This window comes from Leopardus geoffroyi, chromosome C2, assembly GCF_018350155.1.
Source record: "Leopardus geoffroyi isolate Oge1 chromosome C2, O.geoffroyi_Oge1_pat1.0, whole genome shotgun sequence".
Classification (NCBI taxonomy): domain Eukaryota; kingdom Metazoa; phylum Chordata; class Mammalia; order Carnivora; family Felidae; genus Leopardus; species Leopardus geoffroyi.
The window spans coordinates 78,086,915-78,100,595 of record NC_059333.1 but is presented as its reverse complement, the minus strand read 5'-3'; the positions used below and the strand labels follow the sequence as shown (position 1 = coordinate 78,100,595).

Sequence of the window (13,681 nt, the reverse complement as noted above, 5' to 3'; positions counted from 1 at the left end):
GGGATCAAAAGTTGTATGTGGAGTTTCAACTGTGTGGGGATTGGTGCCCTTAACCCCTGTGTTGTTCAAGGGTCAGCTGTACTAAGATCTGTATCTTACGGTTGTTATGAGAATTTGATGGGAAAATTTTTTAAGGCTTTTAGCATAATACCTGAATCATAGTAATAGTAAATCAATAATATTTATAATTACTAAGAATTATAAAATATACTGCTTCAAAGCTCAGTCCAAATGTGTGATTTCTGTGGAGTTTTTTTTTTTTTTTTAAGGTAATTTTATTATCTTTTCACAGAGATGGACACGGAGTCACAGAGATGGTGAGTAACCAGGCATGCCATAAAAGGAAAGATTGAGCTACTCCACGATTTCAAAGAAACCTGAAGTAGCAAAATGGCATTTCCCTCAACAAACTGAAAGTCACTGAAACCACAATTCACTTGTACTGAGCTTTGAGGCAGTATATTTTATAACTCTAATTATCAGTAAAATTTCCTAAAAGGTAGCATTTCATATCTTACCATATATTGATTTTTTTTAAGCCTCAAACATATGATAGAGCAAATGTACTCTTAAAACAACCTGCACTCTTGATTAATTCTTCAGCTTTTCCACCATCTCTGCTTCCAAAAGTTTTTCTTTTTTAGTCCTGTTTTCCTATCTCAAAGTTTAAAATTACCAGCATTTTCTAAAGGGCATTCCACATATACTACAAATCTTTAAGACATGTCTTTTTTTTCATACTTAATTCCATCACATGGATACAGAACATCCCTGAACAGGGTCCACATAATCTCATAGGAGTTTCCTTCAATGAACCTATTTGAAGGTAGAAGAAATGCTTTATTCATCTTCACATTCCCAAAAGAGAATGTTACCCCTAAAAGTGCTCAGAAAATTCTTTAATTGCTGATTGGGAAAGCAGTGTAGTTTAATTTTTTTTTTTTCAATGTTTATTTATTTTTTTTGGGACAGAGAGAGACAGAGCATGAACGGGGGAGGGGCAGAGAGAGAGGGAGACACAGAATCAGAAACAGGCTCCAGGCTCTGAGCCATCAGCCCAGAGCCTGACGCGGGGCTCGAACTCACGGACCGCGAGATCGTGACCTGGCTGAGGTCGGACGCTTAACCGACTGCGCCACCCAGGCGCCCCGGAAAGCAGTGTAGTTTAATATAAATTAAAAGGGAACATTTTTACTAAGAATCTCTTTTTTGTTTGGTTTCCTGTGGCATTTATTTATTTATTGGAGGGGGATCATATCACTTGGTGGATATTCAGTGCTGTGCATATACAATCTCTCCCAAAAGGATTCCTTCCTTCTCTGTTTCACAGAGGAAACTGAGTGGCTCTCCTACCCCAGGCATTCTCAAAGCAGAAACATCTCTACTGAGAACAGGCCTGTGGCATTGGAGGGCTTTCAGAATGACCAACATCTGCTTCTGAATGATTGGCTTTATGACAGACATGGATGTCAGAGTGTGACACCCACGTGTTGCTTCACGAAACCTCCTTATACACATCGGACCTTGCCTGGCCTTTGATTTCATTGCCTTCGCTTTCCTTGTTTCTATCATCTCTCCATCGTTCTCCCTCTATTTCTGTATCTCTCTTTGGTAGGGTCAGAATGTTTGTGTCTCCCTGATATTCATATGCTGAAACCTAGTCCCCTAGGTGATAGTATTGGGAGGTGGGCATCTAGGAGGTGATTAGGTTGTGAAGGCAAAGCTCTCATGTATGGGAATGGAGACCTTATAAAAGAGGCCCTAGAAAGCTTCCTGGCCCCTTCTGCCATGTGAGGTTACAGCAAAGCAGGACTCTCACCAGACCCTGAAATCTACAGGTGCCATAATCTTGGCTTCACAGCCTCCAGAACTACGAGGGATAAATGTTTGCTGTTTATAAGCCACCCAGCCTGTGGGTTCTGTGATAGCACCCAAATAGACTGAGATACCCTCTGACTATCTCTTTGTAATTTTTTCTTTCCTCTGAAACCCTTTTATTTATATTCCCTACTTTTAGGCTTCTATAAGTGGGTGTTTAAGGTTTGAGTCAAGCTGTTTTCTAAGATTACATATGACACAGAGCTAACCCCAAGAAAACTAACAGTTGCAGTGGGTAACTTTTACATGATTGAGTTTGGATACATTCCAAGTTGAAAGAGATGTAAGTTGGTTCTGGAGTCTGAAGTTTAGAACCAAGAGTGTTAGTTTGTATTGCTAAAGTAACCTGCCCTATCACATTCAGTTGACAAGTGGAAGTAGAGAGAAGCCAGATCCCCCAGGCTTTCATACAAGCTAACTTAGCGCACCCACAAAGGAGGACCACCTATAGGACATGAGCCCAGGGATCAGCATCTTGGAGAATGAAGCTCTACTTCCAACTTCCAATGGGTTTCCCCTTATAAAAGGTGTCACATTACAGCCAAACATTTGCATAAATATCATGGTTCATCAGTAAGCACATTGCTATCTAGAATATATTGTAAAAAACTTGATTTATACTTGTCTAAATGTGATGTCCAGTTATCTTAAATATGCCTAAATATTTAAATCACTGATTCTCATGTGCGGTGATTTTGACACCCAAGAAACATTTTGAAATGTCTGAAGACGTTTTTTGTTGTCACAGCTTGGAGTGGGGCTGAAGGTGTGGCTACTGCTATAAAGTGGGTATAGACCAGGCATGCTGGTAACCATCATAACATGTACAGGACAGCCCATCACAACAGAGAATAATTCATCCCAAAATATCAATAAGCAAAAATTTGGACACTCCAGCTTAAGGCCTACTGACCTGAAAGCATGTGGACTTCACCGTATAATTGAGTCCTCGGTAATCCTATGGAAACAATGATTGACTATGAAAGTCTCTGTCCCTGGTGACTTTTCTAAATGCCATATTCTAGAATCAAATTCTGATTGTTGATCCTGGATTCAATCTAAAAACTATTATTAAGAAACAGCTCTTGCTTCAGTGGGGAAATAATTAGTAAGGTCTTCCGGATTAGTCTTTGATACTATAATTTGAGGTCATTCTTTTAAAAACAGCCAAATCTGGTTTTAAGGTAATTCACTGTGTCTGGAGTCCTAATTATGTGTTGATTTCTTCATGCAAGCCTCTTGATCTTGGCAGAGTAAAAGCTAAAAATTTAGCAGTGAAGCAGGAAAAATAAATCAAAATTGGCTCATTTAACATTTCTGTGATTGAGGGTTTATTAACAGTTCCTCTGTTTTGCTTTGGATTTGTTTATTTCATTCTATCTCTTGCTTTTCTCCAGTCCCTTCCTGAGTTCCAGTATAATTACGCTGCAGTCCTCAGGAGTATCCCATTACTCGTCCAAAAACTGAAATCCACTATTTGCAGATAATGAATTCCAGTAGGATCATTCTGATACCCCTAAACTTCTGGAAAATCTGACATCTTGGATCTCCCTCTCTCTGGCTCTACTCTTTCATTTCTCTTCCAAAGAAGATTCTTCGCCTCATTCATTTTCATCAGGCTTACTGGGGAACAGCAATAACCCAGGTTCCTATTCCTGAGTTTTTCCCAAAGTGGGCAGAATAGTAGCTCAGGGAATAGCATCGTATAAGGTAGCTTTTATCTTCAGGGTTTATTCCATTTAGCAAATAATGTGTTTCATTTAAATTGGGTTGAGTTTGTGTTTTTAGGGTGAGCCTTATAAACAAAGTGGTCATCTGCAATGTCACAAAGGTGGGACTCAGGGTTCTTGAATTCTAACCCTGGATTTTCCATTAAATTGCTGGATGAGTTTGGACAACTTGATTCTCCTTCAGGCTTTATTTTCCCATCTGTGAAATGAGATGGTCGGAACACTGATGTTCCATGAATGTGGTAGTTAGCAGCTGCATAAAGATGGGGAGCTGGGAGGGGAGGCGAACATCTTCCCAACATATGCCCAAGTCTTGCACAAGGCATATGGGGAAAAGGGACATTAAAAGAAGTCTCACAGAAGTAGATACCTATGTCTGTATACGAAATTAAACAAGAAGCTCTTATGGCCTTCATTTCATGAGAGCCAGAAATCTGACATTGCTTCTACCACTACCTGCTTTTCTCTCTCCTGTGTCGACCCCCTCAGCCCTCTCCTTTTCACATGTCATTGCACTGTGTGGATCACCAGTGGGACCAGGAATCAGGGAGGAGAGGAAGAAAGGGAGAAGTGAGTATAGAAAGCAAAGTAAAGCAGAAAGGGGTGTGGTCAAGTGAGACCAGCTTCTTCTGACAATGGTCTGCAACCTTCTTCCGTCCTGAAAACCAAAAATCTTACACTCCAGCACGAAAGCATACCAAATCATTTTTTAAAGATGTGTTTGGGCCATTTGGCAAATGAGGGCTAGGCCTCATGGAAATTACATAGCTAGGAAGTCAGACGGCAGGAAAGGAGGGATGGATAAAAAGACAGAACAAGAATTATAGGAGAAAAGCTGAATGGAAAAAAAGACAGGAGAAATTATTTTTCCTAATGAGAAATGCAAAATTTTCCACCAGACAACTATGACTCTTGGCTGAGTGGCTTATGCATCATGTGAATGAAAATGCAGGGTGGGCAGGGCAGTTCAGGAAGCTCTGCCTTGTGTCTGCTCTGTCTCCGAAGGCAACAGGTCCCCTGCAGACCTCCGCCACACCACTGATTCACCAGACAGTCCTTCAGAAGGTAGCCATGGCCACTGCATAGAATCTGGGAAAAGCACTGGCCAGAAAGTAGAACACCTACATTTTGAACTCAGCTTCACCTAGTGACCCTCCTCGAATTGTCATGGAAACTCTGAGGCCAATGTCTTCAGCTAGTAAGTGACAGGGACGGACTTCACGATCACTGAGGATCCTTTAAGCTGTAGCATTGTTATAGTTGCAACCATTTTCACTTGTCGCCCTTGCTAGACCATATTTCATGAGCAAAATACTTATCTCTCTCTCTCTCTCTCTCTCTCTCTCTCTCTCTCTCTCTCTCCCAGCTCTGATCTGTATGTGATTCTAAGAAATCCTGTTTACTCAATTCCTCGGCAATACAGAAGAACCATTATTACAGCGAATACCAGGACTTTTTGTTTTAGGTGAACCCAGCCATCTTTCAGAATGTATCAAGCCTCATCCATGAAGCAAGCTGACATTTTATTAAACATTCCCAGAGGAATTCCACACCGCTATCCCTCTGGAAATTATCAGGGAGCTAATGATATTAGTGACAGAATACATTTATTTGATTCTCAGAGATGGAATCTGTGAAGAGAGACGAGCAGTGTATTGCTTTCCTTTATTAAAACCTGTAAAGGAATCCCTGATTCACCAGACTAGGAGAGGAGAAAAGCTTATAAGCAGTTCCTGCTCTCATCAAACTGAATTTTAAAGCCTCTGTGGCACTTCCTATTTGTAATCGCAATGGATGACTAATAAAGACTTGAGCTCCATTTGGGAGGCCCCAAATGGACAAGCCCCCAATGGAGACAACTGAGATTCTGATTCCTTGGCTCATAGGACTGAAAACCTCCTAGACAAAGAATCTCCAAGGTTTCCTCCCTAAGAAGTGGGACACAAAGATTCTACTAGTGGATTTTGATGATTCAGGCACAAAAAAGGCCCAGTTGTAACCAAAAAAAAAAAAAAAAAAGCCATATCCCTGAGGAAATAATCACTAGGGCAATTTCAGAACAGCTATTTCAAGAAGACATAAAGTTAACTTCCTAGTTGAAATAATTTGGGGGGGGAAATGTGCACTGTCTACATAGAGCTAAAAAGGTTTTGAAAAAGGGACACAAAAAAGGTTTCTATTCCGAAGTAACAGTTCAGAAATAACTAGCAGTCATGACCTAGGCTTTCCATTTTTTGTTTGTTTTGTTTTGTTAAGGCATTCATCTAGAAAGAGAAAGAAGTTGATAAAGCAGATTAAGAGTGAGAAAGTTCCTTGGGTTTACTTTTTTTTCTTTTCTAGAAACCCCTAATAAAATAGATTATGGTCAAGAGATGACTCCAGGAGGGAGATAGGATTGCCTAACTTAACTGCTATTTCCGTTTCCCCCCCACCCCCCTTTAATCCTGAGAAGAAAAACAAAGGTCAAATGGCCCAAAGCACCAACTAAGAAACAAAACATGCAGGGGCAAGCTTTTTTTAAGTTAAAAAAATAAATAAGCAGCACTGGTCTTTTGCTTTTTGTTTTTGTTTTTTATTCAAAGGCTGGGAACAGTGGGAGAAAAACAGCTACTGTCAAAGTATTCCTGAATATAAAGCACAGAGATAAGGGGAAAAGAGTATCTCTCTTACGTTTGTTTACATTCAACAAATATACATAAAGCAGGCACAATGTGTCAAAGATTTTCTGAAGCATAGCTTTAAGTAATAATTAAATTAGGGGACAAAAAAAAAAAAAGATGGAGGAAAAAGAGACTGAGGTTTGCAACACTAGCCAGAACTCACAAGCAGAAAAGAGTGAGAAGTCAAGGAATCTGCAGTCTTTCTGTAAGTTTCTGCTGCAACTGACCAGCCAAGAAACCAAATAACTAGTTTGAGGATACCTCCGGCTGCCATACAAAGATCTTTCTCAACAGTATCTCTACACAAGAAACCAAGCTATTATCATTCAACAAACATACACTGAGGGTTTATTGCTACTGCACTCTGTTTTTGATATTTGAGGGGGATACAGAAGCTGAGGACTCAACTGAGATCTATTATACCTAAATTTCTAATTTTAAATCATATTTTAATGCCTGTATGATTAATAACCATCCACCTAATAATCATCCAGATCTAGAAACTCCCACTTTAGGAGATGCAAAAATGACTAAGACAGTTCTTGATGTCAAGAAGCTCACATAAGTGACAGGCAAATAAAGGAATTTCTCAGAAAACAAAGCTAAAAATAAAACATGCTATGAGAGGGAGAAATTCTTTGCTGTGGACATTCAAAGGAAGGGGAAACTGTGTTCTCTTGGGAGCTCCAGACAGAAGGAAGGAGGGCCTCAGAGAAAGAGGTATATTTGTGTTAGGATAATTACCATTCGAACATGTACAGAAGAAGGAAAAATCTACTATTAAACTAGTAAGAAGAAGAAGTATGTTTATTTCTTCCATGTTTATATGTTTATTCTTATTATGTTATATCTCCAGTGTTTAGTGAGAAATAGGACACTTTACCTAAATCTTCTCTTAAACCTAGCCTAAACCAATCAGATAAGTCCTATTATTTCCCCATGTTGCAGATGGGAAAAGCAAAGCTCAGAAAGTTTACATAATTTTCTCACAGTCAAGCAGCCAAAGACTGAGGAACTAAAAGTTCAATTCCAGATCTATCCCATTCTAGAACCTACCCACCACCTAGAGAATAAACAAAGCCCAGATGTGCAAAGGTGTCAAATACACAAAGCAAATACACAAAACATGCATTGCCCCCTCTAGCTGGAAGGAGGCAGAGAGAGGGGAATATAGGGCCAGGAAGGTTAGGGGGGAGCCGGGCTATGGATACTGGATTCAACTATGTGGGCTTTATAAAGCAGCAAGGGGAAGCCACTAAAGGTTTCTGAGCAGGGAATACTATAATGAAAGTTCTATGTTAGGCTTTGGGCTATGACTGATGAGTCTTATCTAACAATCTGAAATGATAAAAATCAAAGTTTGAAGAGTCTCACCCTGCATTTAAACAAAAAGGTGTGGCTAGACACCAAGTGGGACTACTGCCTCGTAGCTGTCCAGACAAATTCCCAACATGCCAGTTCTTAAGAAACATTCTACAGAGCAGCGCTTAAGATAAATGCAGTGAGTGTCTGTTATACCACAGGACAAGGACCTACTCATCCCTGGAGCTGTCCAAATCTGGCAGAAGGATAGCCCTGGGGACTGTAGGATGCCGGGGGACCTAAGGCGACCCCAGCGGGCAGCAGGCACAGCACAGGCATGGGCATTAGTTATCCACAAAGCCCAGACTCCTGATTCTCAGTCCTGTGCTCATTTCATCAAATCCTATTGCCTCTGCCATTAAGTATGTAACACTTATGTGGGCCCCTTTCCCTCTCGGGTTCTCCCTTTCCCCAGCTGTGAAATGAGAAATTGGACTTCATGGGACTCAGATTTTGCAATTCTCAACCCATCTTCCTCTCCAACATACTGGTATAAAAAAATCTGCTTCCATCAGTGGCTCACCAGCTGGGATATGGTAGAGGAACAGCAGCTCCTGAGAGCTTCTATAGTTGGTAAATCCTGACCTGAGAAGAACGGTACTTCCTTATCCCTAGGAAGCCCACTAGTTCTGACCATATTATAGGCTTCATGGTTCTCAAATTCTGGTTGTGAACTTGCCATTGAATTCAGTCTGGCCCAGGACTCTCCTTTTCAAGTGCAGCCTGGTTCACTGAATACAAAAATAATTCACCAACACGAAGGGCCATGCTCATATCCAGGCACATGCAGAGAACTCCTCATGCTATCATCAGCGAGTAAGCACTTCTGGACCCACACTTGTCAGAGCCTGAGCATACTTTGTTATTATTTGAGAGTTTTGTTTTACTCTCAAAGGATGGCGTCTGCATGCATGGGTGCGTGCGTGTGTGCGTGCATGTGTTTATGATTAAAATTCCCAGGAAGCCAAGCAGAGACTGAACTTGTGGAGTTCTTGGGAGAAGGGAGGGAGGAACCATGTTACACCTTATTACACATTCACAGAGACACCCCTACAAACTCCAGCCATCAAAAATGAATCTCCAAAGAAACACAAATATCTCCCCAAGAGATTATCTGTTATGTAGATCCAAGAAACTTTGCTTATTAGAGTAGAGGTGAATAGGGAGAAGATACGTGTTCCGTTCTCAGAAACACTATTGATAAAACAGAAATTAGCACACGGGTTCATCTTCTTGAGAGAACGTCTTAAACTTCGTTGGTTGATCCGTCACACCCAACAGTTCACCCACAGAGGTGCCCAGGAGTAGCTGATTCCTATGATCAATTCACCGCCAAAATGTGAGGCGTGTCAAACCTATAGCTTCACCATTTTGACCCTCCAGCCAAGGGACTGAAGCAGAATGACTGCTAAGTGTGACATTAACAGCGATGCAGGCTTCATTGGAGAACCAAAGAAACCGACATTTCAAAAGTTACCTCATGGTTATTTATTTTTATAGGACTGGAGACGAGTACGCGTTCCTTCTCCAGACATGAGAAAGGAAAATCTCCCCAAGGTGTGTGACAGAAGTATCTCCCCAAGGTGTGGGACTGCCAACCTCACATCTGAGATTCCTGGGAAGACTGTGCTATGGGGACCAAACTGGACCACCCACACATTCTATTCTGGGAACTGGCTCAGTTTATCTTCAGCTGTCAGGTACTTAAGGTCTCTTCCCTCTCTGCTATTGACTGATTTCTCTAAGACCACCAAAAATCATGCCATTCATCCGAAAGAAAGCAGATTTATACTTCATGCATGCTTTAGCAAATTCTTCAAGAAGCACAAGCAAGCAGAAGACAAATCTTGGAAAGGATTCAGGCTGTATCCTTATTTCTTACGCAAGATATTAGTCTAGTGGACTCCAGCCCCTTAGCCATAGCACTGGTAGTCTCAGTTGTGATTTCCTGAACTCCACAAACAACTGCAAATCTCCAGAGAGCCCTTCCCACAAGAGCACAGACCTTGTGGGATGGTGTTCACATGGATGTACATGGTGTCTATTTTTGCCACCCTAGAAATTCAGCCTGGTCTACCGGCTAACAGTCAGGGCCAACCCACAAAGCTGTCACTTCAACAGGTGTAGAAGAGACACTGACACCTTGACATAAAAAGCCAGAAAGTGGGGGACGGAGGAGAAAAGTATAAGTTCAGAGTGTCATGGATGGTGTCCAGAAATAGACTAAATTCTCTGCTGAAGCGTCCAGATAGATCGTCAAAATTGCGGATGTGGATAAAATGCCCACATACACCGTATACTGCCCACACTAACTTCAGGCAGGTTGAATACACACAAATAAAACCCAAAGGAGAGTACTGGGCATCTGACGTCAAATAACTCACTCTAGTGCTTACCTCCAGAAATCAGAAGCCCTCTGTAAAAGGAGAGTAAGTCAGCACTTTAGGTAGATACTTTTAGTCAGATTGCCTCACACAGATTCACCTCTTCAGTACCTGCTCTTTAACTTTTGATCTTTACTGCTTTGTAGGTGCAGGGGGAAATAGAAGAAAAGAAATTTGTTTCAGAGCAAGGCAACTTTTAACTCTTGTTCTGAGGTTGTTTTCTTTTAAACTTCAGAGAAAAGCTGCAGACTGGGTGTACACGAGGGATGAGTGAGTGGAGACGGAAGAGAAATGGGGGTGAGGTTGGATCAAGAAACGAAGGGAGGGAAGACCTTATACTAGACCCAGCTGTGCCAAAGTCTCAAAAACTAGCGTGGGATGGGTCCTTTAAACCTCATCGTATCAATGGTGTCCTCTTTTGGAGAGACAAGTTGATGCCAGTGGAGCTAATGGCTTGCGCCCGGTTCATCCATCTAGTGTTGGTTACACACCCTCGGCCACCAGATACCTAGATGCACGGACAGAAGACAGACAGGCAAAAGGAGACGCGGGCAGAAAGGTTAAGGAGCAGAGAGCGCCGGCCAAGGGACAGGGGCCGTGGGGGAGGGCTCGAGAGAGCGTTCCGGAGCCGCAGGGGGCGTTAGGTGCGCGCTCTGGGTACCTTGATGTAGGCCCGCTGCAGGTAGTTGTAGGGCACTCTGCGCTGGAAGTCGCTGCGCACATCCTCGCTTACGCGGTGGCGGGACGCGGGGCCCCCGAGGCGCTGAGTCTGGCAGCTGCGGTAGCAGCGCGCCCGCTCCAGCAGCGCGCGGAAGAAGGGCAGCTCGGCCGCAGGGCCGGCCCCGGGGGACGCGAGCGGGCGGCGCGCAGCGCAGTGGCGGGCGCAGCGCGCGCGGACCTCCCGCAGGCGCCGGTGGCTGCGCAGCGCCGCTTCCAAGTCGCGCACCGCTTGCTCGTAGTCCTCGCTGTAGTAGGCGGCCACGCCGCTGGCGTAGAGCAGGTCGAAGGGCTGCAGAGGCCCGGGATCGCGCTGCGCCTCCGGCCGCGGGCTGTCCGGGGGGCCGCCCCACAGTGGCGGCGGGAGCAGCAGCAGCAGCGGCAGAAGCGGCAGCGGCGCCCAGATGCGCTCCCGCATCCTCCGGCGCGGAGAGGCGCGGGACGGCCACGCTCACAGACGGCTCCGGCACCTGGCGTCAGGGCCCCGTCTCCCACCTCCGCGGTGAGAGCGCCGGCCCCGCCGCGATCCGGCTGCCCCAAGAGCCCCAGGTGGCCGCCGGCGCTCCGCCGACTGAGAGGCGGAGGCCGGGTCGGCCGGCCGCTCTTAAAGGGACGCCCACAGCTCACACGCTCCTCCTGCTGCCCGAGCCTCCGCGAGCCGCTCGCCGGCGCTCAGCGCGCGCCCTGCAGGCCCCGGCCGCCGCCGTCCGCAGGCCAGGTGCCGCACCTCCCAGTGCCAGCCGGGGAGCGGGCTCCGCTAGGGGCCGGTCCGAGACCGGTGCTTTCCACGTGGGCTCCCTTCTGCGTTGCAGAATGGATGGGAATGCTCCCTTTTTAGAGTGGAGGAAACCCCGGCTTAGGTTAGGACTCCAATCCTCTTCTGGAATTGGTGCATGGCCTCGCAGTTGGCAGAGCCCGTCACATTCAGGGGAAGCACTGAAGCTCCATCTCAGGCTGGGAGGAAAGCACCAGGGGACCAACTGGCCCAGGTGCGGAGGCTTGAGGAGAAAGGCAATGAGTTCAAGTTTACAGAAGTGTGAAAAGGCAAAGGAAGGACTCAACCTTGGGCCAATGGAATCCGAGTTTCCTGCGCCTTCCCTTAGGGAGGGTCCGTCCCTTGCCTTTTCATCCCACTTTGCGTGGGTGTGTGTGTCTGCCTTGGAGCGGGGGTGGGGGCAAGGGAGGAGCCAAATAGCCCACCTTTCTGTGCTCAGGTGGTATCACGGGACCTAGAGGACCACTGGAAAGGCGAAGCCGTCCTTAACATTCTGCCTGTTGGTGTACCACCCATGTATCTTGTGCAATCAAGCCTCAGCTTCCTCATCTTCTGCAACAGGCAAATGTCCCAACACAGCCAATGGTTTTCAAATAGAAATTCTTACTGTAGGAGTTGAACAAAGAGGCAGTTTAAACTTCCAGTACCCCCAGGACTTAAGCCATGAGCATCCATCTAGGAATGAGAAAGCTGAAAGAAAGGGCTGGCTGCCAGACTCCAATACACTTTAGCTGGGGGCTTTCCTGTTCCTCTGCTTCTCCTCTCTCATAAATACCTTCTGAGTCAAGGTGTTCCCCTCTTTCCTGTTTGTTGGCTCCAAACTCTCCAAAGATTCCAGAGAGCTTACTCACTGGACCCTTGACTCCAACCTGCCTCCTGAAGGCATTCCTGTGTTCTCCTAGTGCCTGTGGCAATTTCTCCAAAGTCTCCTCCGCCACTGAGATGGTGAGCAAGAGGGAAGGGTGATGGGAAAGAACCACATGTATCATCTAGTTAATGAATCTTCAAAAAAAAAAAGTCTTGTGTGTGGAATCCCCACTCTGCTGAGGAGGTTGCCAGAATTTTATGGTCCTTCCTTCATTCATCTTGCTGGGTTTGACCACTCTGACCATGAACAGCCTTGCCTTTGTAATTCCGAGGTGCCCCAAAGAATCATGCTGTTAGTATTTTTCTCCACCAAACCTCTCTCATTCTGGCTCATTCCACTGATGGAAAAGCTCCAGTTTGGAGCTGAGTGTGTACTGAATGCTTTAAATGTTCAGTATGCCAGAATTTGCACTTGGGTCACCCGCCCAGACTTTTTCTCTAGGGATTGACTCTCTTTTCAGATAAGACTCAGAGTCCAGAGTTAATCAATGCACTTGTGGCAGGTTTTGAAGCACACTAGGCCAGGCAGTCCTGCTGTGTGGCTGGGGACAAGGTGCCAGGAGGCTTTGCTATAGATCATCCTTAGGTCCCATGTCATTCCCACGTCATTTTATAAATGCCCATTAAACTCCTGTGTTTGGATGCCTGCTCTCAATTCGGTATTCTGGGGAAAACGGCAGATGGATAAGCCAGGGTTCTTATTCCTGAAAGCTCACAATGTTGTACAGGACACAAACTTAATATATGGCACTATAATACAAGGTAGAATGTGGTACATGTTAGATTCTAGTCAAAGTAGTGTAGAAATGAAGAGCCTGCAAAGGTGGCTTCTGGTAGAAGAATCTTGGAAAACCGTAGAGAAGAACTGGCACAGAGTCAAAAGCTTAGAGTCTGTAGCCATACCAAACTTCCTCCTGATCCCCAAATCTGAGCAAGTGCTTTCCAATCTTCTGCATATCCTTCTGCTTTTATCTCCCTCTGTGTCTTTATAGAAAGCATTAATTGACATCTCAGAGGTGCTTGAACGTTGGAATCAACTGAAAAGGCAAAAAAGCTGATAATTGGCTCTCACTCAGAGAGATTCTGATTTAATTGGTCTGGGGTATGGCCTCAGCATTGAGATTTTTTTTTTTTTTTTTAAGTTTCCCAAGTGATTCTAAGATGAATCCAAGATTGAGAACTACCAGCCTAGTGTCAATGCCATAGCCCAAAGAGTAAGCCCATGGGTCAGGACTCCAGGTGCCATGGAGGATTCATGAGTCTGAGATGTGCCAGTCCTCATATCCTCAGATATCTGTTCCCCCAGAA

General features: G+C 44.7%; 1 protein-coding gene across 1 annotated transcript in view; it reads right to left on the bottom strand.

Annotated features, from left to right (window-relative positions):
• The window catches only part of P3H2 (prolyl 3-hydroxylase 2), a 148,656-nt gene extending 137,181 nt beyond the window's left edge, over nt 1–11,475 (bottom strand). Inside the window, exon 1 of the mRNA XM_045502597.1 lies at nt 10,676–11,475. Coding sequence (XP_045358553.1) covers nt 10,676–11,149 — 474 coding nt within the window. The 5' untranslated portion in view covers nt 11,150–11,475. The remainder of the gene's footprint in view (nt 1–10,675) is intronic.
• Between the last annotated feature and the right edge of the window lie 2,206 nt (nt 11,476–13,681).